At 47.1% G+C, this 27,365-nt stretch overlaps 1 protein-coding gene and 1 non-coding gene across 3 annotated transcripts; one reads left to right on the forward strand and one right to left on the reverse strand.

The window, feature by feature from the left end:
• Window positions 1-655: 655 nt before the first annotated feature.
• LOC119181092 (uncharacterized) lies at window positions 656-26,737 on the reverse strand. Of its 2 annotated transcripts, none has more exons than XM_037432274.2 (9): window positions 26,465-26,737; window positions 20,800-20,872; window positions 16,687-17,342; window positions 15,632-15,725; window positions 14,631-14,689; window positions 13,488-13,571; window positions 9,242-9,592; window positions 2,209-2,376; window positions 656-1,221 (listed from the first exon to the last, which is right to left on the reverse strand). In XM_037432274.2, exons 1-9 carry the CDS (start codon window positions 26,702-26,704, stop codon window positions 1,057-1,059), a joined length of 1,890 nt encoding a protein of 629 aa, XP_037288171.1. In that variant the 5' UTR covers window positions 26,705-26,737; the 3' UTR covers window positions 656-1,056. The 2 variants fall into 2 exon arrangements, with proteins under 2 accessions (XP_037288171.1, XP_037288172.1); XM_037432275.2 differs by having other exon boundaries at window positions 9,242-9,571; window positions 26,465-26,734.
• On the forward strand, window positions 1,628-1,699 carry TRNAT-CGU (transfer RNA threonine (anticodon CGU)). The gene has a single exon. It is a non-coding gene; the product is annotated as a tRNA-Thr (tRNA).
• Window positions 26,738-27,365: the final 628 nt, after the last annotated feature.

Below are 27,365 nucleotides of genomic sequence, written 5' to 3' on the forward strand. Positions count from 1 at the left end.
AGGAAAAGCTAGGCAACAGGGCACGCTTACCCTCACGTTGCTTTCTTTGCGAAAAGCGGGGAATAATCACTGCCACGAGGCAGCAAGACGCTGCTCGGCAGGTGGAAGCGCATCTGCCTGTCATCAACGTCTCGTCGCTCTTCAGGTAACGTCACAAGTTTACCGACGCAAAAAAACACTTCGCGACCACCGCGATGGCGCCGATCACGGCGTGAAGCACGTGGGCCTCCTTCAGTAGGTATTTTGCCTGTGTGTTTCTTGGTGAAGTATGTATATAAATATATATAAAGTTCCTTCCAGCTTGATCAGGAGGGGGAGTTGCCTGCGAATCCGCAGAATAAGGGTGGGGGGTAGGGAGGGGTAGCCGGAGACGGAAGAGCGTTGTCGTTTTTGTTCCGTCGTCATTTGTCGACGATGAAATCGCAAAGCGGTGCGTCGCGCCCCTCTCGGAGACCTACCCACCACCACAAGACCCGCCAGGACCGCAACTTGCCCTACTACGAACCCAGTCCCCCTCCAACACGCATCGCCGAAAAACGCCGCTATATATGGAAGATGGTCTAACTTCAACAGGTTAAGCCTAATGTCTAAAAGAAAGCACCAGTGCAGGCAGAAAGGCTAGCGAAAGGTGGGACAGAAACGAACACCGCGACTGCGTAGCGGGGAGCCGCAACGCGTGGTCGATGCATTGTCGCCAATGGGCAACCTAGGCAGAAGTGAACGAAGTGGCGTGGTCTCTACGACAAACAGGATATGGTAGTTCCCTTGAGGAAGCAGCCCTGAAATAAACGCGCTTTCTTTTTTTTCACTACTACCGCGAGGCAGATTGTACCGATGTTCGGTGGAAGCGAAGAAGAAAAGAACCGAGAGGACGCCGATCCGAAACAAACTTGAAGTGTTGCTCAGATTTTGCTCGTCTTCTCCTGGTCGATGTGGAATTCCTCAGCTGAGCTGCCATGGAGCGCAATCGGGTGCGCCAATGCCGGTGGCATTGTTGTTGTTGGAGGGGGCGAGAGAAAGGAGGTGCGGGGCTTGAGGGGGGGAGGTGGGCGGGCCTTAAGTGCCCACCTTCATCTTCTTGTAGCGGAAGTATGAGTCGGCATAGTGTCCGCCGAGTGCCTGCGAATGCTGGCCGATGTAGCCGTGCTCAGGCGACGGCTCGGGCGATGGCATCAGCTGGTGGACCTTGCGCTTACGGTCTGATGGGGACATGTCAGATTCCTGCACACACAAGCAGCAGGGGCCACATGTGTCACACGACACAAAAATGTCACTATACTTTTCTTTCTTCACATTTACATCCCAATTACTTGTAATAACGTCCTCTATACTTTCCTTGGTATTACTGTCTGTTAGTTGTCACTAATATTGTGCCCAAAACAGAAAAACCAGCCCCTAAACTGACATTTTCCTTCATTGATAGCGAGGGTCTCATTCTGGCAGACTTGACGCCTTGAGGTCGTATGCTAGGGATTATTGGTCAGCCCCCATCTCGTAATAAGATCACGCACTACATGACGTCAAACAGATAAGACAGAGTGTTCCACACCCGCTGCAATGGTAACAAGTGGCACCGACTGGCGGTTTATATGTAAATATACCCTACAAAGTTGACGGGGCGATGACCGCCATCGTAGCTCAGTGGTATAGCATCGGACTCGTTATCCGAAGGTCGCAGGTTCGGATCCTGCCGGTGGCAAGTTATATTTTCGTCCACCTTTTTTTTTTCTCTTCAATATTCACATAACAATGACTTCTAATGATGTCCTCTATACTCCTCTTGGCATCATTGTCTGTTAGCTCTTATTAGTTATAAGAAATTACATTAGACTTTAATTTAACTACGCTTATAAGTATTTTCAGCTAACACCATAAACTGTATCTTAGGTAAAATTCACAGAGCATAGTATCAAGCATTTTCCCAGGCCACACAATATATTACAACTGACAGTTCGGAAGAACTGCCTTTCGACGTACTGTTGTAAGTGTGTGATGAAAAAAGCACAACTATAATGTTAATGAAGTTCTGAATCATAACACGAGTTTGTGATGACGTACATTCCTTGCATGAGTTTGTGATAGGAATGCTTTTTCTTAAACAGAAATTTTCTGTTCTTTATGTGCTCTGGTGCATGTTCATTCTTAGTCCTCGTCCTGACAGTGCTTTTGTAATTATAAACACTTGGTAAGCAAAGCGACCTCCCTCACCTGCTTGTCATAGGAGGACCCTTGCTGCATGATGGGTTGCCCCGACTGCTCCTGAGACTGCTGTCCTCCCGCCGCCCACGCCGACTGCCAGCTGCAAGATGCCCCCGGAGGGCTCTGCTGGTCGCGGCTCTCGCTTGACATGTTGATGGCTTCGTTGTTTGCCTCGACCTGTAGAGCACACCAAACAAGCGTGCCAAGGCTCAATGTGTCGTTCGCCCTCAAACAGCACCTGAACAAACTGCGCATGCACATATGGTCGCACACAAGTTGAGAAGTCCGGCTGAAGCTGGAGCACAACAGCCGATCGCCTCCACGGCTGAAGAAACAGTCTAGCTGATGCACTCGGTGATGTTCTCTAAAGGTCGGATGACAGGCCACCCGGCACCTGGACATCAGTCTGAAATGAACCCCCAACTAGGCTTGTGTGTAGCCACCATTGAGAAGAAAACGCTGCAGACCTCCAAACTTTTATCAAGTTGTAGTGCTAGTAGCAGAGACTTACGTTATTTAGCATCCCTTGGTCTCAGAGGCCATGCAAGGGGCCATGCCTTTCTGATCCTGTTTGTGCCCTTTTCATGCTTGACTTTTTGCGAGCAGTAACAGAAACCTGTGAGCTGCTCATGGATCTCAACTGCTATCAGAAATACAAAAATAACTCACAAAAGCCAAGAACAGCTAGACAAGGGTACATAGAGTTGCTCCTCATCTACATTTGCAGGCGCTATCTTTAAACCTTCGATATCTCTGGAAGTTACTCTGACAAATAGCACCAGAAGCAATGCAAACTACGCCACCGACAAATTGTTTTAGTATTGTGCAAGCTTGGGACAGCTTGCAAAATACGATAAGATTGCTATGCCACGGCTGAAAAAAAGACGCAAGGACAGAAAAGACGGCGTTGTCGCAAGATTTCTCGAGCTGTTAGAAAACATACATATAAAATAAATTTTCCAGCCATATATAGTCCAAAGTTTCTAAAGTTAAAATAGAAGCACTAAGAACTAAGGGTGTGCGAATACCGAATAGCAAGCCTCGAATCGAATACCAAATCGAATTAAGAAAAAAAAAGCCAAATATCGAATCGAATATCAAATAACAAGTTTATTTAAAAGAAGCACGAATGTTTACAAATTCTCATGCAAACAAAGCAGCTGTTGTACATGATCTGAAGTCAACTTCTGCCTCTGTGCTGTAACAATGTTACCAGCCGTAAGTAAACTTCTGCCTCCGTGCTGTAACAATGTTACCAGCCGTCGAAAACAGCTTTTCACTTGGTACACTTGTTGCTGGAATGCCCATGTATTTCACGGCGATCTTGCACAATCCTGGGAAGTGCTGCTTGCCCGTTTCTTTCCACAATGCTAGAGGGTCTTGGTCCCTGCTGCAAGTGGGCTCTGGAAGGTACCGCTTAAACTTCTTGATGTTGGCTGTTTCGGTGGGGTGTCTTTTTTCTGATGACGCTGCCAGCTTCTCAATGCTGTCCCAGATACTGCTGACACGTTCCTTGTGAGCTGTAGATGTCGACGCTTCGACACAGTCACTTGATTCTTCTTCTGGAGGCAGCTGCAACTCAGTTCTTGCAAGCTCCAAGAGCCTTGTTTGCTAGAATGTTTGAGTACAGAGGAGGTTCTTAAACCTTGGGTCACAGGCATACTCCTTTTTCTTGTCCTGCCCTGAAAACCTTGTCCTCATGCTTTTCAGCAAATTTCTAGCAAACTTTGAGGTGTCATCATCAGCTGCAATACAGTTTTTCAGAATCATCTGTGTTCCATACAAAAACGGTACGACTGACGACAAAGTTGCATATTTGTGGCCACTAAGATCTTTGGTCGCCGATGTGATTGGTTCAAGAGTTTTGACTAGTCCAACCACAGCTTTCCACTCCTGTGGTGCCAGGTTAGGCACAGTTGTCTCAGAGGTAGCCAGCTCCAAACAGATGGCTTCCTTCAGTTGCACAAGACGCGAGAGCAGATCATGCTCACTATTCCACCTTGTTTCCACGTCTTGAATAAGTCCCAGAACTGAGAGCTCCATTCGTCGCTGGCAGTCCTTCAGTCTTGCAGCAGCTTGGGCACTGTGTTTATAATGGCCAACAACTGCGCTCTTGAGAATGTCAGGCACTCCTGCTGTTTCTTCCTTGGCATCTTTTATAGCTAGTTGCAGTGTATGGCCCATACACTGCATTGGGACACAAGAAATACCCCTAAGGGCAGCACGAAAGTTTCGTGCATTGTCCGTCACCACATAGACTGGCACTTTTTGCAGTGGCAGCTTCCAGTTATCCATCATTGCTTGCAGGTGCTCCAAGATGTTGCAAGCAGTGTGGCTATCGGCCGCACTCTGGTTTTCCAGAGCAAAGCTTCTCATCTCGAAGTTCGTAGTTAAATAGTGGCAGGTGAGGCTGATATAACTCTGGTTAGACCTCGACGTCCACATGTCACTTGTCAACGAGATCGACTCTACGCCTTCCTGGAAGTCAGTGAGCATTCTCTCCTTCACAGCCATGACTGTGTCTAGGTACAACTCCGGGATGATTGTCCTTGAAAACGTAGTGCGGCTGGTTATCTTGTACAAAGGCTCCATGTGGTTCATCAGCTCTTTGAAACCCCGATTTTCGACACAGCTGTAAGGCTGGAGGTCGAGCACCAGCATTTGGGCAATCCTTGTGGTTATTGCCGTTCTCTCGCGCTGCGATAAGTCCTTGCCCAACTTCAACGCATTTCTGATGAACGGCTGTGCTCTGTCTGGATGCCCTTGCTTACCGCTGTCTCTCATGAACACACTGTGCAAAGAAAAATGCTTGTTCTTGAGATGATTCGCAAGTGGCGGCGTCGTACTTGAAGAAATGCGAAGTTTCATGTCACAGCTTCTTGCACGCCACCTCTTGGGCCGAGTTCTTTACGAAATTTTTCCAAATGGCACTTTTCGTTCGTTCACTCATGTCGCACTTGACCAGCAGGACCGTCGGACGACGTTTTCCGGCAGCTCGCGCGAATACAATTCGGTAGCAGGACACGTGGGCGTAGTTTCCGATTGCGAGGAACTTGGTGGTTTCGGATTGCCCGGAGATATGATGCAAATGGCCAAACAGCGCAGAGCCAGCAGTTGGATTGGATTGGATTTGTGGCGCCTCCCTTTGCAATGGGCAGGCATCAACCGATGCTCTGGCCTAGAAGACTAAAGAATGAAATTAAATTTCAGAATGAAAAAGTTAGAAAGCGCACGCAGGAGCACCACCTCTATCCCGTTTGCGAAAGTAGAAGAGAAAGTGGGTGACTCTGCAGCCGGGAGGTGGCGCGAGTGCCGCAGTACGCCGAACTTATGCACTAGGTTATTGTGTGCGCATCTCCTGCCTTTGTCGCGTCTGGGTTTTATTGATTCCATTTTTTTTTCTTTTTTTGAGGCCACGACTCTGAGCGTGTTCCCCCTATGCAAAAGGGCAGGCCACTACTTCATCATCGGCCGCACAGCGACGCGACGCAACTAGGGTGGCTCGCTAACGCAACCAATGCTGCACGCCAGCAATGTTCTCTGTGGCGGCCGTGGTGCGTGGTTCAGCGGTTTATAATGACGCGCTTTCGTTTTGTGCTCGCGAATTGCAGTCTGCGATTCCTCCCAAGTGTATCTACAACTGTTGCATGTGTAGGAAGTGAGACATAGTGCAGCCTGTACAAGCGGCGCAAACAAAAGGCTGTCTTACTTGAGTTTCGCGGCTCGGCTGTGTCACGACCACAATTTAATCTGCGTGCTCCCTGGTTCGTGACATTCAGACTTTGTATAGTTTTGAACAGAGTGTACAGTCTCAAAGTATTGTATGTGTTTCACCCGCCAACCAGACTAACTCGCCGAATATATCAAATATTCGAGTAACCGAATACTTTATATTCGATTCGCAAATCGAACTATTCGACAAGTTGGCATTAGATTCGTATTCGTATATTCGAGTATTCGCACATGGCTACTAAGAACTGATCAGAAGTTTCTGGACCGATTCAGTTTTTTCTTCAGGGGAGACTGTACGGCCGGCTCCAAAGCTAGCGACTTCTTGTGGCGGTGTCCCCCCTTCTATCGTCCTCCTTTCCGCCGTTCTTGTCGCTGCGGTGTTTTTTCCACTGGTTCTCGCAGACAATGCACGTATACACTCAGTAAGGTTTCAGTAAAGCCGACAATGTTTCCCGGTGTTGTTTGCATATACCAGGACTCTAAGAACTGTCTTTTTGTGTGGCTATCTTCCGTGTCGATGACCTGGGCACCGTCGAAATTGATGGGATGGTCCATCTTTTCCCAGTGTTCATCAAAAGCATTTCATGCGACGCATGTCGCTTCGATGCGTGTTCTTTCGCGGATGTTTTTTGTCTTACCTGTGTACCGTAAAAACTGAAATATAGGTCGATAAAAAAAAAAGCGATCAAAAGTCGACCCTCATCCTATATACCGGTCATTGGCAGAAAAAAATGTGGAAGTCTCGCAACAATAGGCAGCTAAAGTCAAAAGCCCTCATTGCCATCGTGAGCATCAGCAGCGGCCCCGTTGGGCAAGGCTAGGCAAGACCTACAGTACTAGCAATGCCAGTTTGCTTCGGTTGTTTTTGTCAGTCAGCTGTTTTCTTTTTCCTTCAGAAATGGGTGGTAGTCGACGGCAGTTTACGATAGGCTTTAAGAAAAAAAGTTATCAAGTATGCCAAAGCACACGGCAACCTAGTGGCACACTGGGAATTCGGTGCATCGGAGAAAAGCGTCCGATACCGGAGGAGCCAAAAGCAGCGCGTCACATCCTACAGCAACCAATTAAAGCTTCGTTTCGTGGATGCACTACAGTGCACCCCAAACTGGAAATGCTACTCGCCGAATTCATCCGGGAGCTGCGTGCAAAGTCGCACATAACAGCGGAGTGCATCCTCGTGAAAGCTATTGAGATAGTGCACAACAGCGGAGTGCATCCTCGTGAAAGCTATTGAGATAGTGCACAACTGCGGGCTCACGAGGGCGCAATTCAAGGGCTCGCCATCATGGGTGTGCCAACTTATGAAGCAGAAGGGCTTTGCGCTGAAGCGTGTGCCAAAAACTGCCAGAATATTTCGATAACAACCTGGTCAACTATCAGCGCTTCGTCGACAGCATTGCTACATGATGGGACGCATGGGCAACGCTGACGAAACTCCAATCCGGTTTGATATGCCCTCGAAACTAACTGTGACCACTAAAGGATTCAAGCAAGTGAAGCACTTTTCAACGGGCAACAAGCATTCCTGATTAAGAGTGATGCTCGCGTGCACAGCTGATGAAAAGAAGCTGCCCCTTATATCATTTTCAAGAGAAAAGGGCTACTGAAAGAAGGCTTTCCCCAGGATGTCATTGTGAGAGCGACCGAAAAAGAGGGTTCATCAATGAGTCCTTCATGCTTGAGTGGATCCGGCTTGTGTGGAATCGGTGACCCGGTGCATTTTTTCAGCGACCGAGCATGTTGGTGCTCGACTCATTTCAAAGCCACCTCATGGCTGATGTAAAAAAAGCTCTGTCTGATGGCAAGACACACCTTGTCGCGATTCCTGGGGGGCTAAAATCAATCGTCCAGCCACTGGACGTGGTGCTCAACCCTTGAAAGATCGCTTGGGCGAGCTCTACACTGAGTTTATGCTGAGTGACAATCCCAAGACCCCTGCTGGCTGCCTACGGCGTCCGCCGCTCGCGAGCGTTTGTGGCTGGGTGTCGTCAGCATGGGAATCTCTCTAGGAAGAGATGGCGCGCAAGTCTTTTCACAAAATGCTGCATCAGCGACACATTGGATAGAACGAAGAGCGATGCATTCTGGGATGTAACTAGTGAGAAAAATGTCGTCGGAGTCTCAGTGACAGCATTTCGCGGCCTTCTGGCGTTCAACTACATAAGAATAGTGTCGAAATAAAAACAAACGTCATGACAGTGCAGCTGGTTGTGTCACGTATTTATCAAGGCAAGGGTGTGCCCGATACTTCGCGATTTTTAAAAATTTCTTTTTCGTAGATTCATAGTTGTGGTGGTGTCAACCTATATTCCGGTTCTTACGGAAGGTCGCGTGGCAGCCCGTGCATGGAACCTTGTAGACTAGCCCGGGGAATCTCTCCTTAGGCAACCGGTGTTTTGGTTGCGGCAAGCGTCGCCCGACTATTGAAACGGGTCTGTGCGCCACCAAGGTGCCCTCTTTGCCCAACTCCCTGGACTTACCACTGATATGTGGGGTTTAACGTTCCAAAACTATGATATGATTATGAGAGACGCTGTAGTGGAGGGCTCCGGAAATTTCGACCACCTGGAATTCTGTAACGTGCACCCAAATTTGAGCACACGGGCGACAGCGTTTCCGCCTCCATTGGAAATACAGCCGCCGCAGCCAAGATTCGATTTCGTGATCTGCGGTTCAGCAGCAGAGTACCTTAGCCACTAGAATACCGCGGCGGGGGTCACTCTGTCCTAGTTTGTTGGCAGTCAGTGGATGACTAACTCATGGAACTTGGACATTTAGGTTCTTGAAAAGCTCTTGAAAATCGATGCAACAGAGCAACTAAGCATGTAACTAGTGAAATGAGTGGGCCGATACATGATGAGGAAGGAGGAACATGACTTGTACACCTAGTTGTTCTCGTTGTCGGGCTTTAAAAGCTGTTGAATTCACCCTTTTCAAACATGGTCACAGCATTCTAAAACAACCACTTTAATGTGTCGTCAGTTTCTTACACAAGGTCTACAAGCAGTGATGCTGACAAGGACTTTTGACTTAAAGCAATGTCAAGAGCAAGAAGATTTTCATTTTGAAGCCCTTTGGACCAGCAGAAATTTCCATCTTGGTGCACATTATATCATGAAATTCTGTGTATAGGAGCACCCTGGAACAACTAGCTTTCCATTCTAGAGTACATTGAAGAAGCAAGTTGCATTTAGGTTCAGGCACCTGAATAATTATCATCAGGAAGCGCTACATAAAAATGTCAACTTGTCGTGCTTTTTGCACCAGCTCTACAACGAATGACGCAACCGGCTTGGCGCGTTCCACCCACCTGCTGCTGCTGTTGCTGCTGCTGCTGCTGCGGCTGGGGCGGGTATGTTCCCTGGCGCTGCTGCTGCTGGCAGGCGCCCGCCTCGAAGGCCCAGCTGGGGTGCTTACTAGAATTATCCATGGTGGAATAATTAAGTGGACACTGGGGCTGGTAGACGGGCTCGCCCTTGCGCTTGTGGCGCTCCTCGGGCGAGCCGCCGTCTTCCGCCGCCTGCTTGGCCTTCTCCTCCCCGCTGCCACTGCTGCTGCTCGAGGCGGCCGAGCCGGGCTGCTGGCCCTCGTACTGGCCGGCCTCGGACGGGGGCGCCGGCAGGCCAAGCGCCATCTGGCCCTGCATCAACACAGCATGGGGCTGTGGCGTTGACGCTCACTTTTAAAGCTGCTCTTTCTCTCTCAAATGCGCGTTCCATTCAGTTGTTAAGGCGGAATGGAATCCTGTGGCAGAGAGGAAATGTCGAGTTGGCTGGCGAGCATGCAATCCTGGTTGCAAAGCGGCGTGAAAGACGGCACGCGGAAATGAAGTGTTAGAGGCACTAAGGAATGACAACATCTGAGCGAAGAGGTGGACAAAAACGAAAGGTTCACAGATTTGACGATATGAGGAAACAGATCAAGCACATGATGATTTGAAGAGTCAAGGTGCGATGGTGCACATGTCTTGCACAGAAAGAAGCAGTGGAGCAGAGTTATGAATGATGAGGCGAGTAAAATGCCGAGGACCTTTGCATGCATGAACTGCACAAAAAGCAAAAGCGGTGATGCAATGGAGCAGAGTTACGATGTTGTGGGAATTGAGGCTAGCCTGCCGCCAATGTGCGGGCTTTTCCGCCTATTTCTGCCGTTCTGGTGTCCTAACATGACTTTTCCTTTCTCTGCGGTCCGTCTGCACTAGGGGAGCGCAAGTGACATTGACCTTTCTCACCCGGATGTCGACTGTGGCGCTGCGCTCCAGTCTCCCGGAATGTTTCGCGCGCGTCAGGAGTCGGAGATCCTTTCTTGTCAACGAAGGGTGAGCATGCATTTCTTCCCCATCCATCGGCCCCTTTGTTTGGAGCTTGCTTGGAATCGTCAACGATGCCTTGTGCCCGCAGCAAATGATTACCTTCAGTTGCCTCTTCTGAACGCTAGGCCAAAGAGCTGTACAGTGTGTTCGAGCATGGTCGTACTATGCTGACGAGTACCTCTCAAAGCCAACGCGAGTGGAGTTTGCCCTCGCTTGAGCAATTGGGCACTGTTGTCCTTGATCGTGAAAGCGAGCAGCATAGTCGCTAGGGCCCATTTTCCTCAGCGGCGTGTCACAGCGAATCCTTTTGCCCACGAAAACGTGCTTGTGGCACCCTTTGAGTTGTACTTTTCACCCGTGGCGTGGATAAGCCTCGTTTGCTTTCCTGCCACCTTTTGCAACGGGTGCTGCACAGCGTTTTTGGCATTGCTGCAGGCAATAAAATGTTGCGAATTGCTTGAGAGCAGTACTGTGTGCTTGCTTTTGTTTGCCACGCTCTGTTGGCTGTAGCGAACGCGCATGTGCAGGGGCATTAGTCACGTGAGGCGATGGGCCCTGTTGCTTACTAAGACCGAACCCACGCTTGTGGCCGCACTCTTTTGGAATAGATGTACACTACAATATTGAGGTGAGTGAAGCACAACGGAGCTTTGAGTGCATGCACTGCACAAGAAGCAAGAGCAGTGAAGCAATGGAGCAAGTTTATGTATGTTGAGGTCAGCAAAATGCCAGCTTTGTGTGCATGTACTGCAAAAGAAGCAGAAGCAGTGAAGCAACAGAGCAGAGTTATGAATGTTGAGATGAGTAAAATGTCAATGAGCCCACTCAGGCCAATGCCTCACAGGTTGAAGCTAGACGAGTTACATGGACATTTTTTCTGCCGAAGTGTCTTGTGTCAACATGAGATTGATGACGTTTCCAGGTAATGAAGGCACATGATGAGATGAGAAACCTGACAGTTATACTCAGTTTCGTACATCTGGTGCAACATTATTGAAGCCAGGGAGCCATCTTGCAGTAGGTGCATTTGCTCCAAGAAATACTAGTTCACTAATTTACCACCCATAATGCGATTTAAAAAAATTTTTTTAGCCTGAGTAATGAATAAAAATGCTTTGCACCTTAGAAATTACCAAACATCATTATTTATACAAATGTAAACAGGTTGTTTTAGATCTCTCAGAGTCTTATTCTCATATCATGGCCTCCACGATTAGTTCCGGTAGAGCAAAAAAAAACATCTTATTCTTGTAGAGCAATGTGGGCGGTGTGAGAATTATGCAAATGCGAGGATTTCAGGAGTAAATACAGTAGTTTCCACAGCACTGCATCAAATGTACGAAACCAAGTACAGCCTGTCAGCGATTGCACCTTTTTTTTTTCCACCCAGGTGAATAGCCAAAAGCAAATGAAAGGTAATTGCGACTTGAGCAAGGTCACTCTTAGGGCCCGTTCACACTTAAGAAGTCAAGAAAACAACGAAAACGCCAGACTGGCCAGAAAACCACGACTGCGCACATCGAAGATGTTCACATTCGCTCTGCCCCATCTCGCCGCCGCTACCTTGACAATTACTGAATATAAAGCAACTTAAAAGTAGTTACAGTGTAACTACAGAAGCAAGGAAATGAGAATTGCTTCTGTAGTGTAACTACAGTTAAGTTGCGCTGTTTGTATATTCAGCTATGTCCTATCAACTTGGGCAAGTTTCCATGCTTCATAACTTGACAATTAATTAGATTTCACCTGCTTTCTGAGAACTAAAGTTCATACCAAATTCTAGTTATTCACGCAAAAGTCTGAAAAGAAACAGCTGGCACCTTTTTAAATGTTGTTTGGGAGATGAGCCAGCAGGAATGACACGAGTAAATGCACCAGCAGGGGATTCAACCGGCTGTACACAAAAGTAGGACGCGTTGAGGCATGCTCACTCTCTCCAGCTGCACTGTCTGCACCATGTGTTTTGGGCCTAGTGCAGCCAAAGCTGTGAAGCGGAAGGCGGATCTGGCTTCGCGTGACGGGAAAATCGGTCTCGAACTGATTTTTTGGTTCGGCGTGGTTTTCGAGCCGCTTAGGCGGCGAAGCGAGTGAATTCCTGGTAAGTTTTGCCGCTTTCGCTCCCTTCTAGGCCAAGTGTGAACGCGCCTTTAGAGAGGCCCTGCAACACCTTTCTCGGTGATAATGAAAACAGTTGCCTTATTAGCACATGACACTACACAAATCACATAACGCAAAGTTTTTTAGAATCCGTCAAGTATGGACACATATGCATAGACTTATCGCAGGCTTCAAGCTCTTTCTCCTTCCAGCTGGCACGTTGAGATCTACACAATGAGGGGCATGACAAGGGGGCAAGTAAATGTGTCCCTTCTTAAGTTCGTGTCATGACCTTGAGCCCATTCTTTTCTTTCTTTAAACGTGCAACTTACTTTCAGTGTGCTTGCGAGTAAGCCCACAGGCACGTGACTGCCACGCTAACTGTGGAGCTCGCAATGCTCAAGTTAGCCAATGGCCATAGACTTTGGGTATATGGAGCAGCAATTAGGGTATACGACATCATTTATAAAAAGAACAGACAACAATTTCTAGCATACTTTGATAAAATCAATTAATTTGGATCGGATCTATTTCATGACACAGGGTTCCAGCATGTGCTGGCACAGCACTCTATATGCGCTAAAATCATGCAGTAGCGACACCAACGTGCACGGTTGTCACATTAGGAGTCAGCAAATACATTTCATGATGCTTGCTGACATAACATTTTGACCCTTTGTCACCTCCTCCAGTGTAGATTCAGTACACTCGCCAGGATGAAAAAAAAAAAAAAAGAGTGAAAGTACTTAACGCATCCAATGAATTCCATCAACTCTACTCATTCTAGACATCCTCAAAAAATTGCTGTGGCAAACAATTTGGAGGCAATTAATCTCAATACAAAGATCATTCGATGATTACATGGAGAGTGTTTCAGGACTTCTTTAATCTCACACACTATTTTTGAAGCTGAACAGCAAACAAACAAGCGAAGGACACAGAAAGACTGGCAATCAACTGCATGACAAAACCGGTTCTTGTCACTGCATAACTAGTAATGCAGAGGCTTTGGCAACACCTCAGACACAGCTACTTCCTTTCCGAGCAGTACGAATGCGCTCACTACAGAAGGAGAATCCTGTCTTACTTCAGTCTTACTGAGCAAACCAAAGAGTAGACAGAGAAAAACTATTGCCGTGCCACCTACCAGGGCCTGTTGGGTACAAATCTGCTGGTTGAAGAAGTTCTGAAGTGCAATGAGTGCGTGGTTACTCGCCGCAGTCGTCGAAACCTGCGAGGCAAACAAGCGGCGTGTTACAAACGCACAGAGCCCGCAACTGCAGCTTATTTCACCTGCGGAATAAATCAGTCATCAAAATTAACCATTGCTTGTAATTTACTGCAAGGTATCAAGGATACGGTTAACAACCAACACAGGTAACTATTCTGCACAGTCTAACCCATTTATACCAAAATCGAAGGTGCCGAGAAAGCGGTCGTTAAATCATTAGTCCGTTGCATATGGACTCGCCATTAAAACATGCATTAATTAGCCACCAAGCCTTCTTTTTTTATATTTTAGTCGAAAGTGCTGACAGCCCCTCCAGTGACAAGAAAAGCCTATTTGCTTCTTGAAGCAATGCCCACTGATGATCACGTGTGATATAAACTGCCTCTGCAATAAAGTGGCCTCACTTCACTGAAGCGCAGTGCTGCCACGTAGAGCCTATTATCCCTGGCTAGTTGCATGCACCGCGCTGCCAACTCGGCTTCCGCAATTCCTGCCAGGCTTCTTGCCGTACACAGTACGTGCGTTTCTCACCTCTTCTTCACTCTGGACCATGCACGTGTGCAGCGAGTGGCGTGCTCATTCAACACGGCAGAGACAAACACTTTGCAAGCAACGTCCCCTCTATGTCTTCGATGCAGCCTTGCAGTAACAAGTTGGTGAATTACCGCTTTTTCAAGGTCTCAAACGACTGTCGCGATCTCAAAGAGCACAAGAAATGCTCCCTGCACTATTATGCGACCCACGCAACCTAAGTTCCATTTTATTCCCCCCCCCCCCCCCCCCCAGCAAAAGCTCACGTCTCTAATTTATAGTGCTGCCTCCAAACCTCTCAACATTATGCCTACAACATTCTATTCCACCACTCATAATGATATACTTATAATACTATTTTCAAAAACACTTTGCTACTCAAACAGTTTAGTTCCCAAATGCAGAAACACTGGGTGGGCAATAATGCAATCACACACACTGCCAGTTGCTAAGAGGTGCATAATAACTAGCTCCAGCGCAGCGTCCAGAAGACTTATCTAGAGGCAAGAAAAAAAAAAAGGCACTCACTTGAGACGCGTTCTTCCCTTTGCCCTTGAGGTTGATGGCTTTCTGGAACGTCTTTGCCACTGGAATGTCACAAAAGAGGGCACGAAAACAAGTTAGAACGTGACAGCATTCAGCTGCTCACTAAATACAACACTAAGTATTCCTCGAACGTTTCTTCTATTTATCATGGGTTTAAGTTACACAGGAAGCATACTGTTCTTACACATTATACATACATGCAAGGCATTCAGGAGTACACTGATGCTCGCTTACTGTGGCGGTATAGAGCAATTACAATAAAAGATCGCAAAAAAAAAAAAACCCTTCTGCAGAAACACATGGTTCAACGTGAAACAATCATACCTATATTTTTCTCGCTGTGTCACATAATGTTACTTTCTCATATTGTCTAAAGTCACTGACTCAGCCATCTCAGGTATAGAAGAACCGAGCGTTGGGCGTGTTGGTATTTAATTCTGGATGACCACTTGTCCTTGCCTCCTCTTTATGAGTGTGTTTTTCTTAAAATAAACTTCAGTTGTTAGTCTGCACCTGTCTGTGCTCTCTTCCTTGTACTTTTTTTTTGTGCACAAAATGCCATCCACTATTTCAGGTAGTTTCGGTGCTTTGTAGTACCTTCAAGCATTGAGCAGAATCTTAAGTCTGAGCTAACAGATCCGACGAAGTACCTGAATACTCAATCGCTTGAAACATGAAAATGGGAAAAACATTCTGCAATGTACAGAGCAGGCAAACATACCCTGCTGTCGGGCAGTTTTCTCAGCCCAGTCAATTATGCATGATTCCTTATCCTGCTCTAGACTAAGGTATTTTGTAGCAATCCATTTCATTTTCCGTTCTGCCCATCAACACATCCTGTCAATCATGGTGATAACAATGGCACAGAAAAGGTGAAAATGAATAAGAACAAAATCAAGACCCACTAAGTCAACTAATTGGTGTCAAAATTTTTAAAATCAAATGGCAGGCGTTTCGACTCCACACGAGTTCAAGAAACTTACCCTTTGAGTTCTGCACGACCGAGAATTGGGCAAGCAGAGCGGGCGAGAGTTGAGGCGTCTGAATGATACCATTGTTCTTTTCCAGCTTCTTAGCCTGCATAGGGAAACAGTCGTCCTATTAGCAGACACAAAATTCTATGCAAAATTTAACAGAAATAAAGCATGAAGTATGCCTGCTCATTGCTAGCTGGGCAACTTCACAAACTAGACGCTATTTGTAAAGTGAACAAAGAAGTTTTTTTTTTCTTAACTTATGATGGAGTCTTCTTAAAACGATGAGCAGACACAGCAATAGATGTATGAACTTGGCATCCTTCTACGTTTCACAGTGAAACTCTTACTATATGGTTCAGAAACACTTTGCGGCAGTATCGCAGGGTGAACTAGCAAACATATTCTCTGAGGACACATCTTGGCAGTGTGGCACCTTCAAATTCATCAGCATACTGAGGAGCCCATCAGCCTGTTACTGTACTTCAAAAAAAAAAAAAAGAAAAAAAGAAAAACTTACTTGTCTACAAGAGAGCACAGTACACTTTGAAACTCAATTGAATGAAAGCCTGACTATGCTTGAATTATTCAGCTGAATACTGAAGAATGTAAAATCAACAAGGAATTTATCTGTGTTAAGAAATAAAATGTTTTAATGTAGTGACACCCAAATGCTACCATAGAACTGTATTTGCCAACAAACAATGGCTATGCGCACAAAAATTCTGTAAGGTCGGCCTAGACATCAAGCCACCCACGTCAACGTTACTAAGGCGGTGGATAGGCTGGCTAGATGCATTAGCATCAACTGCACACCTATAAAAAACACAATATGCGTCAAAATGACAAGAATAATCTAAATAAAAATTACTGCCTTTTTACAGACTTATTTCAGTAAAAACTGTTAAATCGGGTTTCGTGCTGTGCTACTTTAATTCATTTGGGTTCATGCCATACTGAACCTTATCCCCTGAATATCCAGCCGGGGAATGGAAATTTCCTCGTTACATTGGAAACCTCGTAACACAGGGTTGTGTGTCACGCACGCAGAGTTTAAACCGTACCTGTTCTTCGATAATGCGATTGTAGAGCTTGTAGGCGCTGACGCCAGGGGAGGTGAAGAGAATGTTGAGGCGGTTGCCGTTGAGGCAGTGGCCGTGGAGCAGCTCCTTGGTCTTGCGAGCGTCCTCGTGCAGACGGAATTCCACTACGCCGAAGCCTTGTGGTACGCCGTTTACGATGGACAGCTGGCAGTAGGTGGGGCTGGCCACGGTCGTGAAGAGCTGCCTGAAGGCGTAGATGTCGCAGAAAGTGGTGGGCAGGTTGCCCACGTACAGGCAGCGCGGATACAGGTCCGCGTAGTTGACCAGGTTGTGCTCGAGCCAGTCGCAGTGGATCTCCCCCTGGGCCACCTGCTTCTTGTGCAGCAGGTTCTTGGCCTGGCAGGCGACGGCGCGGCTGCAGTACTCGACCAGGCCGAAGCCCAGGCTCTCGTCCGTGGCGTGATGGTAGATGAGGAAGCAGCGCACCACAGGCCCAAACTTCTCGCACAGCTCCTGGAACTGCTTCACCGTCCAGTTGGTGGGCAGGTTGGTCACGCACAGGAAGCTGTCGCTGCTGCCCATCTTCAGCTTGGCGTCCGTGCCCAGAAGGGTGCGCGGGAAGTTCCAAGGCCGGATCAGCGGGTCGAACTCGTACGAGCTGTCCACTTTCATGCGCGCTGCGTGCACGCACACACCGCGGTCAGGCACGCGATATACGGTCAACTGGCTCGACAATGTTGACTGCAACCGTCCCCACATATCTAGTCCCACTGTTCTGTCCGAAAAAATGCGGTCTACCGGTATTGTGGCAAACTAATGGCACTGCTATGCCTAGGCTCTTAATGGGCGCATCTGCATGCCCATGCACACTCACATACTGCGATTAAGGAATGTAGAACAGGTTGCCAACTGGCTTATTACTTGTTTTGTAAAAGTTATTTTGGGCTCACTGTTCCACGGGATGAAATACAGTCTGGTAGCAATAAATTTTACCCAGCTTTACTGGGCTAAACTGGGCTTTTTGCGCAGCCAGGCGCACTGCCTCATCATTAGCTGGACAAACAAATACGCTACACGGGCAGCTGGATGAAAAACACTTGTTACAAAGAGATACCGTACTCGTCATTGCGTCAGTCCGAATGCCCTCCAGCTTTGCTGGCTCTAAGAACACATAAACGTGTACTTTACAGTCGGAGCATTAAGACCCATTAAACCCGCATGTTATTCAAGCGCAGGCAAAAATGGCTCCATATACCAGCTTGTTCATATTCGTATCGTCTAAGAGGGGGCGTACGTAAATTGTAACATATCACCATTTGCAAAAATTGCTACTGAAAGATAGAACCCTTTTTACAGCAGAACCAAATTTGTTTTTTTTTTAATTAAGGCTAGTTTGTTGCACAAAGCAAACAATTTACCAAACACAGTGTGGTGCCTTAAACTTGCTTGGAAGGGTTTGTTTAGCAAATGGGGAAGCTCCAATGAATGTTTCTGCTGTGTCTTGTGTTTTGTCAAGAGTGACCAGATTGATATGAAGTATGCAGCGTCCATAATCAATGAACAACAAGGAGTATAGGCATCTCTTTTTCCTAGGGAAGATATCATGACCGCTGTCTTGATTCAAGATCAATCATTATGCCCGAAACAAGCTCCATCTGAAGCAGAACAGTGCATGCTGGCTGACGACCCATTTCTTCCTTTCTAAAGTAACGCAGTAGGGCTAAAGCTCCAGAGTGGAACAGATCTTGCTTGTTTGTGTCTCAGTTATGGCACATACTGTAAGTTCACCTGGGCCATAAACTTTGAAGTTCCCATTACAAAGCCCAGCTACAGAGAAAAATTTAAATACCATAATTTTGAATGCTAAGCAAGTGTCAGTCCCGATAAAAAGCCAATTACAACTCAACAAACAACATCAAACCGATTTAACTGAGCTCTCAATACGTATGGTCGCAACTTTTCGTGCTTCATGAAAGACCAATGCTCCTCTCCTGTATCACTAGTAGGCTTAGGTACCAGTAAACCAAATGCCGAATCAATTTTCATAACTACTTTTATTACATATTTGTTACATACTTCATTCACATATCGCAAATTATACTCCTATGTTTATGTTACGGATTGTCAGATAGAATAGTGCCAAGATAAAGAATGATGTAAGGAGATATTCCAGCCAGAAAACTGCATGAATGCTACTGCAATTGTATCCGCTGGTTACATCTGGAGCAAGCAGGTCTTTCCTGAAGAGAGGTGCAGTGAACTTCAGATCATGGTCTGTTTAAAATATGAAATTGTACTTCGAAGTTTCTCGGCGCCATTATGAGACTGAACAGAAAAAAAAAGAAAAAAGAGAAATGCAACGTATGACTGAAATCAAATTTAACTGCATTAGTCCAGCCTCTTATGGTACTCTTAAGGGCCTTGGAGAAACAGAAGCTTACAATCATGACTTCAGAGTGGAGCAAGTGCAGTGGCATCATTATTGACAGCACAGGACACGGAGGTTGCAAAATACAATAGAGGGGAGCAAGTGCAGTGGCATCATTATTGACGGCACAGGGCATGGAGGTTGCAAAATACAATACATCACGATATGCTACTCATGAACTTCTTACAAGAAACCTTGTGTAATGCCACGAGCTTTGTTATAAATTTTTCTGCAACTTCGCATAACATTCATAGCAAACACCAACACCACTGCAGGATCACAAAGAGAAAAATAAAAGAGCCTGAAATGCCTATGTTTTGCAATGCTGCATTTTGGGCTGTAAGATTGCGAGAATTCTAGCAACCAAATCATCTATGCAGAATTAGAAAAAAAAAATGGATCTTATCAAATAATGAAGTCTTGTTCAGCGGAGCACACTGAACGAGATTCTCAAAAAGTACGCCCGCACACTTCTCTAAAATCTTTCTTTGTAGTTTCAACTTCTAATCAAAAGGTCGACACCTGAGAAACTTGTGCACGTATTCTTTGCATCCTCCATGCTACATGAACACTGATGACAAGTTTTTCTCTTTCATCACAATTCTTTTTTCGGAGTGATTATGCGCCAAGACACAGACAAAAATAAGAGCCAGTCAAACAAACTATGAATATCTTACTTAAACAAAAAGAAAAGGTTAAAAAATATTTAAAAAATACGAGGGCGACCAGCTGCAACACCGCATTTAGCATTCAAATATCTATTTCCAAGTGCATTTACCCCCCGTCTACAACTTTGTTTACACGGCGCTAGTGAGACATTAAGCGCAGAAGCCATCTTTAGCAGCATATTGAACTGCGCTACACAATGTGCCCCCACCACCTGCTCTACAGATAAGAACTGTTCCCGTTTGACAACTCACACGACGACGGCTGCTACCCATTGTTTTCTGCGAGAGAATGCCAGGCAACGGGTGCACTCGCAGACGTTAAGACGAAGCGTGCTGTGTTGCAACCAGTAAGATGGAGATTTCTCGGAACAACTCCAAAACTCGTGTCTGAGACTGGGAAGCAATGCTGGATTGCACGATTTGATTACACCGTAATTAAAGTGGCTCAGTAGAACATGTAGCAAGCAACGCTGCACGACTTGATTTAATTTTTAATTCCAACGGCTCAACAGACCATGTGGCAAGCAACGCTGAACCACATAATTTAATTACTCCACAATTAAAATGGCTGATAGAACACATCAGGCAATACTGCACCCCATAATTGTAATTAAAATGGCTAATAGAACATGTAACAAACAACACTGCACCACATGATTTAATTACTCCATAATTAAAACCGCTCAGTAGACCATGTAGCAAGCAACAATGCACCACCTAAGCTTCCTTTTGTTGAAATATTTAATGCAATGTAACAAGCTACTGAAAATTCAAAGTGTTTACTAACACTTCATCGTTATTCCCACGGCGAGTGTTTTAAAAACTGTGAAGGCATAGCACGAAAGCACATCTAAGGCGACGTTACTGATAAACAGACAATCCGGTGAGATTGCTTAGAAAGTGGGCTGGATTTGGAGAGATTGTGGGGTTATATGAGAATCCACGACATGGCCATGAACAGCACAAAAATCTAGCTTGAGCATGCAAATACACCTGCCAAAAATTAAAACACATGGAAGAAAAAAAATCGTTCCTCACCTATGTGCGTCCTCCTGTTTATTTCTACCTTCTTCACCAGGGTCCCGGTTTGTTGGAAGAAATCAATGATATCCTGCAAAGGAGTGACCCAGAGACATCAGAATGTTTTTGAAGCATGAGCTTTTTATTTATTTGTGTATTTTTTTCAGTAAGAGGTGTATTTATGTCGACACATGGTTTGCCACGAGTCCCACAGACCATTGCCTGAAGTCAATGATTATGTGTGCAGTTGAATTTGAAACTTTTGAAATTGAAACGCATGTAGAATTTGAAACTTTTGACATTGACTGTGTTACTAGTATATATAACTTGTGCTTACGCAGAGCTCAGGCGTTGACTGTTTTGTTTTTGTCGAACCCGCTTCACAATCAATATGTAAAAAATGAACACATTCGCTTTCACTTTAAATTGACAAAACCTTGGCAGCCACTAAGCTGGTATGAGGGCTTGCTATTTGAAGGTGCTCACATTAACAAACTATATAAAAAAAGCAGAACACATTGAAGAAAAAGAGACAAAATTAGCAAGGCATAGGCACTGTTTCTTTTATTTGTCTTCCTAAAGTGAGCACTGTTTCTGCCTTACAATAAACAATCAAGCAGCTCAAAATGTGTTACTGAACAAGCAGCATTCTCTTTGCATGACTGACAACTTGCAAACTTTAGAATCGATGACCAAAAATGCTTGGGTTCATGGAAGACTACAACATAAGAAGTGTGAATTTAAGGGCTCGTTTCTTTGTGAGACGCAATACTAAACAGAACCTACAGACAATGTGATGCCAAGGAAAGTATAAAGGATATTATTAGTAGCAACTGTAATGTTAATATGAAGAAAGAAAACTGGACAAAAATATAACTTGCCGCCAGCAGAGAGCGAACTGGCAACCTTTGATTATTGCGTCCGATGCTCTGCCAGCAGAGCTACAATGGCAATCATACCTCCATCCATTTTATAAGATATATATGTGCACTTAAACATGGGAGCGTCAGTCAGTGTAGCCAAAAACCATTACAGTGAGTGTGGAACACGTTTTTTGCCTGTGCGCGACACGTAGCACGTGATTTATTAGCTAATAATCCCTTGCATACTACCTGACGCCATCAAGTCTGCCAGAATGAGACCCTCACTATGAAATGAGAAAAGAAGGTTAAGTTTAAGGGCTTGCTTTCTTTGTTTGACACAATATTGTACCATTGTCTGTCACTTCTCATTAATAGGTACACAGGACCAACAGGAGCTTTAACATATGATGAGCTGAATGTTGTTAGTAGTGCCTGAGCGAATTCCTTTGCCCTCTGATCCCTATGCTCGGCTAGATACAGTGGAGACCAATGTGCTTACATCCTCACCTCCGATGACCTAAGACTGGTTAATTCTTGTATGACACTAAGTGGAAGTACCCCACGCTTAAGAATTCTTTCTTGCAAAACATGCTTGGTGAGAGATATTTGTCGACTCTATATGACCCATGAATGCAGCCCACAGGCAGCAGCAAAGTGGGACCAGCTTGCCGCGTGCTGACGTGCCGACTCAGCGACGACAACGAAGTCCATGCAGCCGCGAGACGGAACGCGCCAGCCTCAGAATAAAACGGTTAGTTTTTGTTATTCGATGTAGCAGTATCATTCTCCCTTCTACCTTCCGCTACAGAGGTGACTCCAGACCAGAGAATAACATTCCAGAAGATTCCACCGGACACTTCCTCCAAGCCAACCCATCTCTGAACCGCCCTTACCCATGGCTTGACGACCAGATAAAATGAGCACACCCTGCATCGTTTTACCACCGAAATTTTTTGAATTTTGACCAGAAATACCAGTGGCTCCTCAAGATGGAAGCTGGTTTCTACCAGCGCAAAACATAGTCTCGCAGCAGGAAAGGTACGTCATCACGGTAGCCATGCTCCCCCTGCTCTGCGATACTCCTGCCTCCTCCTGGGCCCCAGGCATACGACCACCTTCGAGATTTCGCACGAGCCCTACCGCAACCAAGAGTGCCACATCACTTGCTCCCTGCCGAGCTAAACCTTAGTTTCGAACCTCAGGCTTCCACAGTCTCACTGCCCGAACAAGCCAACTCAAGTCGAACGACACCACCAGGTTTTTGCGCTGCGGCATCAGCCAGTTCGCAGGTGACCGTGCAGCCATCGCTTTTGACGCGGCTCAAAAGATGACGCCGTGCACATCCTGTGCCACAAAAGAATGTCGCCTCCCGCCCGCAGCTTTGTTCACTACACCTGCCATCACCGATGCCAGCGTCCATGTAACAGCACTACCCTGCGAAGTAGCACCAACACCGTCATGTGCCAGTGGCCGTACAAGCATTTGCTGAATCTGCTGATCCCCCTTCGTCAAGTGAGGGGACAGCTCTGTCCACAGATGCCGCCATGCCACTTAAGTGTTCTCGATGCACGCAGCGCGCGCACTCCAGTCAACAGATGACGGCTCCTGCTGCATGTGTGCTGCCCTCCCACTCTACTTTCCTGTCCCAGCGCTGATACTGCCGCGCTTCAATGCTGATGATTGTCAATAGAAGATGGCAGCTGAGACACTGCTTGCATCGCCGCATCTCTGTCCTGAGCGGTTCTGTTCGATTTGCAAGTGGTGTGCGACTGAAACAGAACCGTGAACACCATGTCGCTTTCGTATACACCACCAATTTCACAGACCACCAGCCGGCGAGAGGAAAAAAACAATCTCATGCTGGGCGACACTGGGTTCACGGCGAAGGGCATGCGCTTGCACCTCCACGTCTCGTGTGCACAGGTTCGAGCTGTTCACGCAGGATGTTGATCCGCCCTCTGCACCATTCGCAGCCCCCACCTCCTGAAGAGGATTGAGAGCCTGTTCGCCAGTCCACCTTCCGGACCAGAACTGTCACATGGACATATATTGAATACAATTCCTTTTTTTACGGCGGGAGGCCCTGTGGCGTGCTAGCATGCCGACTCAGCGACAAGAACGAAGTCCATGCAGGCGCGAGGCCGCACGCGCCAGCCATGGAATAATGCAGTTGGTCTTTGTCATTCGATGTAGCAGCATCACTCTGCCTTCTACTTTCCACTACAAGCTATTTATTACTGACAAGCAAAAAATTGTTCTTAGAGTACAGCAATACATTTTGTATTTAGCTGCTGTTAAAGCCTCCCGACGCGAGAATGTGTTGTTATAAACTTACTAAAGGTAAATGTACCACAGGCACTGTTTCACGATTTTAAAAAAGTCAGCTTCTAGTGTAAAGTTAGAAGAGCAAAGTTTGTTTGCAAGCACAAGTTTCTCACAGCTACTGACAAAATATTTGTAAAATCATAAAGAATACCAAGCTTTGTATATTTTCCCCAAATAATCAGAGGCAGTGAGCACATACAAGACCAACACCTAAACAAGAGAGGCACGTCAATGCTTTTGCAGAAAATTTCCAATGCTGTGTTCACAAATTTTGGTTTTTTTTGTTGAGGACAGCCCATCCGAATGGTAGCACAGCCTGCCAAAATATGCGCTGCTGCATTAGTTACGTTAACTAGCTCAGTTCAGATGTTTGTTATACACAAACTGACTGTACAATGCTGAGACGGTGACACTGCGAATGGTAGCAGCAATGACGGTGGCTTCTTATACAAACTCGGCTAGGCAAGTTTTGTTTTTGTTGGATTAATTTGTCGGAAGACCAAAAACCCTACGGGTGCATTGCCAACTGTGAGACAGATGCATGGATGCAAAATATAAATTGCACACAAGAACAAGAGGTTAACGTTGAAGAAAATGAATTTGCTGGCGGTACTGAAATACGAAACAGCTGAATGAAAACTTTAGCCCTACATATTGGCAAGACTGCACATAAAGTTAATATAAGGCTGCATTTCTGCACTAGCGCCGCCTACTCATGAGGTCTGATTGTTGCACTGGGTGGCATCTTGTCCAAAATTGTAAAACCGTGCACATGAATGTCACAATGGAAACGGCATGCAAGGTGTTGACTCGCAGCCGAAGGTTTTGTAGCCTGCACTAGGTGGCACATGTCGCCGCGTATCAGGAAAACGGCACGTTGTATTGCATTCAGAGCTGATGTATAATAGGCTGAAGTTGGTTGCCAGGGCGCTATTTTTATTACGCGGGTCCCAGTAGCGCGGCTACAGGACACTCGAGAAAGTGGAAACAGATAACGAGGCAGAGTCGATAACCGGGAGCCAGTTTTCAAAGCGGCGACAGCACTGGTGCAGCCGTAACGCTTATCGCCCACGCAATGCAGGCTCAAAACAAACCTCCCTGCCTGTGAAACGTTGCAAGGAGCGCAACTGCGTTAGCCACTTCAAGGACATAGCGCGCGCCTGGTTTGGATACCGACAGCAAGTGCTTCTTTTTTAGCGTGTGTGCGCGCCTGTCTTTTCCGCCACAGACACACATCGACTTCCGCCATTTCGCAAAGCCTCGTTTTGTATGCTTGCTTTATTCTTGCCATATTTCTGACCCGCTAACACACCTAACCACTGCTTCCAACTTATCTCTACGTGTGTGACATCGACGTGCGCGTTTCGTCGAAACACACAATCGACGCGGAGAGCCAGGGTTTATTGATAAACAAAAGCTTAAACCAGGAAACGTGCGCTGCTACGACAACGGTCCTTTCCAAGCCGGGAGCGGACGGCCCGTTTGTTTCCGCCTAAGGTCATTCCCACCATTCGCGCACGCTTGGATTGTCAGACGTGTAGCGTGCCACAGCTCTGATCCGAAGAGGTTTTCTTAATTCGCGGGGGGCAGCATGTCATCGAAGCGCTCCGGAGATTGAACGAGCAAAATCTTCCAAAAACACGTACCACCCCCAACCCCCACATCGTCCCACCGCGGAAGAACCCACGACATGCCAGACCGCACTGCACGCTGGCGGCGCACTCCGCGACAACACACACACACAGGAAAGAAAAAGTAGTGCCTCGCGTCGGGGTCTTTTTCTATTTGTAAATAAGCGGCATACTGCAGCACGCGCCGGCTCGGGTCAAGTAAAAGCGAACAGGCGATCGAAGAAAATAAAGAAGGGGCGGGAGAAAAAGGCGCGCGCCGCACACAGGAAAAATACCACCACGGGATGCGGTACAAAAAAAATCGATACACTCGCGCGCAGCACTCCGCCGCCGCCGCCCTCCGCCGTTGCTGCGCTCCTCGCTCTCTCGGCTCTGCCTCCTCGCCCAGGGCGCTGTCTCGGACGCTCTCTCTCCCACACATGCGCCGCGCAGTGAAAAGAATTCACGACGAAAATAACGAGCGCGGCAGGAGGAAAGAAGCAACGGAACAAAAAGGTGTCGGTAGCGAAGCAAACACAACGCTGCGCATGACATGTTTCGAAGACGCTTGCTTTCTCGCCGGGAGCAGCGGTAAATGAACGCGGGCGTTGCGCGGGCTTCCATGTCGTCGCGAAGGCCGCACTAAACCGCAAGATAACGTCGAGGGAAAAGGATGGGGGTGCAAAACAAAGAAAATGCGGCAGCTCTGTGCTCCTGGCTTTGTGGACGACGACTGAGCGGGGACTCCGCGCTGAGCCTCCCCGTTTGTTTACGATCGCGAAATGCCGCCGCCGAGACGCAAGCCTCGGGGCCCGGAGCCCAAATTGACCCCTTGGCACGAGCCGATCGCGGCGTACGAACTGGAAACGCGAAGAAAACACTCGCCTTTTCGGTGACTGACGGCGAAAGATGAACCATTTGGAGATTCCGCCCGCTGTGGAACTGGCGAAGCGACTGTAGCCATCGCTCCTCGCCCTGGCCCGAATCGTTACCGTTGATGAACGGGCAGTTGGCATCTCCGCTGCATATTTTCTCGCCTCCTTTAATTTGCGAGTAGCAGTCCTTCATGGCTATTCCAGAGTTCAGGCCGACACTTCTCACACCTGCCGTTGAACAGGCCGCCATATTGATGCTTTTTAAGTCTGCTTTCGCGTCCCGCGCGCATGCGCACGGCGGGCCGAATTCATCTCGCGGGCGCAGGGGAGGGCCGGACACGTTTTTGTTTGCTTGCTGCGCGTTTGCGTTTTTGCTTGTGCGCTTTTTTTTTTTGCTGCTCGCTTCTCCCTCGCTAGGTTCCCGTCTGGCGGGGCCCCCCGAGCGCGGCTGGCTGCAGCATTCGCGTGTATTTACTGCGCCCTTCGGGAACACTGGCCACGCCGGTTTTGAGAGCGCAAGCCGCCCCCTATGCGGGATTTCGGTTTCGGCCGCTCGCGGCCTAGTGTCGAACGCCACTCCCTGTCCAGTTTAGTGCGTCCACGCACTGGCCCATAACATCGCGGACGAGCCATTTTGGCCACCGCGGCAGCCTGTCACTCAAACCAGCAGACATCCACAAGGAGTGCGAGCTGCCGCGACTAGTGAAAGTACAAACGCTGAACACTTGGTGCCTGTAGTGTCTTCACATTTGGGACAGACACAGACTTGTATTGCTCCAGTTAGCTGCGCCGAAACGTCACAGGAAAGAGTTCTTGCCATTTTCATATTCATTTAGCACAAGATTACCAATTTGGCCACACATTTTCCCACTCTTAGCCAGATCATAACACTGAAGTAACACCCAAGCGAA

The sequence above is a fragment of the Rhipicephalus microplus genome, chromosome 10 (assembly GCF_043290135.1).
Source record: "Rhipicephalus microplus isolate Deutch F79 chromosome 10, USDA_Rmic, whole genome shotgun sequence".
Lineage (NCBI taxonomy): Eukaryota > Metazoa > Arthropoda > Arachnida > Ixodida > Ixodidae > Rhipicephalus > Rhipicephalus microplus.

Coding starts and splice junctions, on each gene's coding strand:
- LOC119181092 (XM_037432274.2), bottom strand. CDS start 26,704: ATGGCGGCCTGTTCAACGGCAGGTGTGAGAAGTGTCGGCCTGAACTCT. Junction 9,593..13,487: donor TTTGTACCCAACAGGCCCTG/GTAGGTGGCACG, acceptor TCAACGCCACAG/CCCCATGCTGTGTTGATGCA. Junction 2,377..9,241: donor AGCAGCAACAGCAGCAGCAG/GTGGGTGGAACG, acceptor TGTGCTCTACAG/GTCGAGGCAAACAACGAAGC.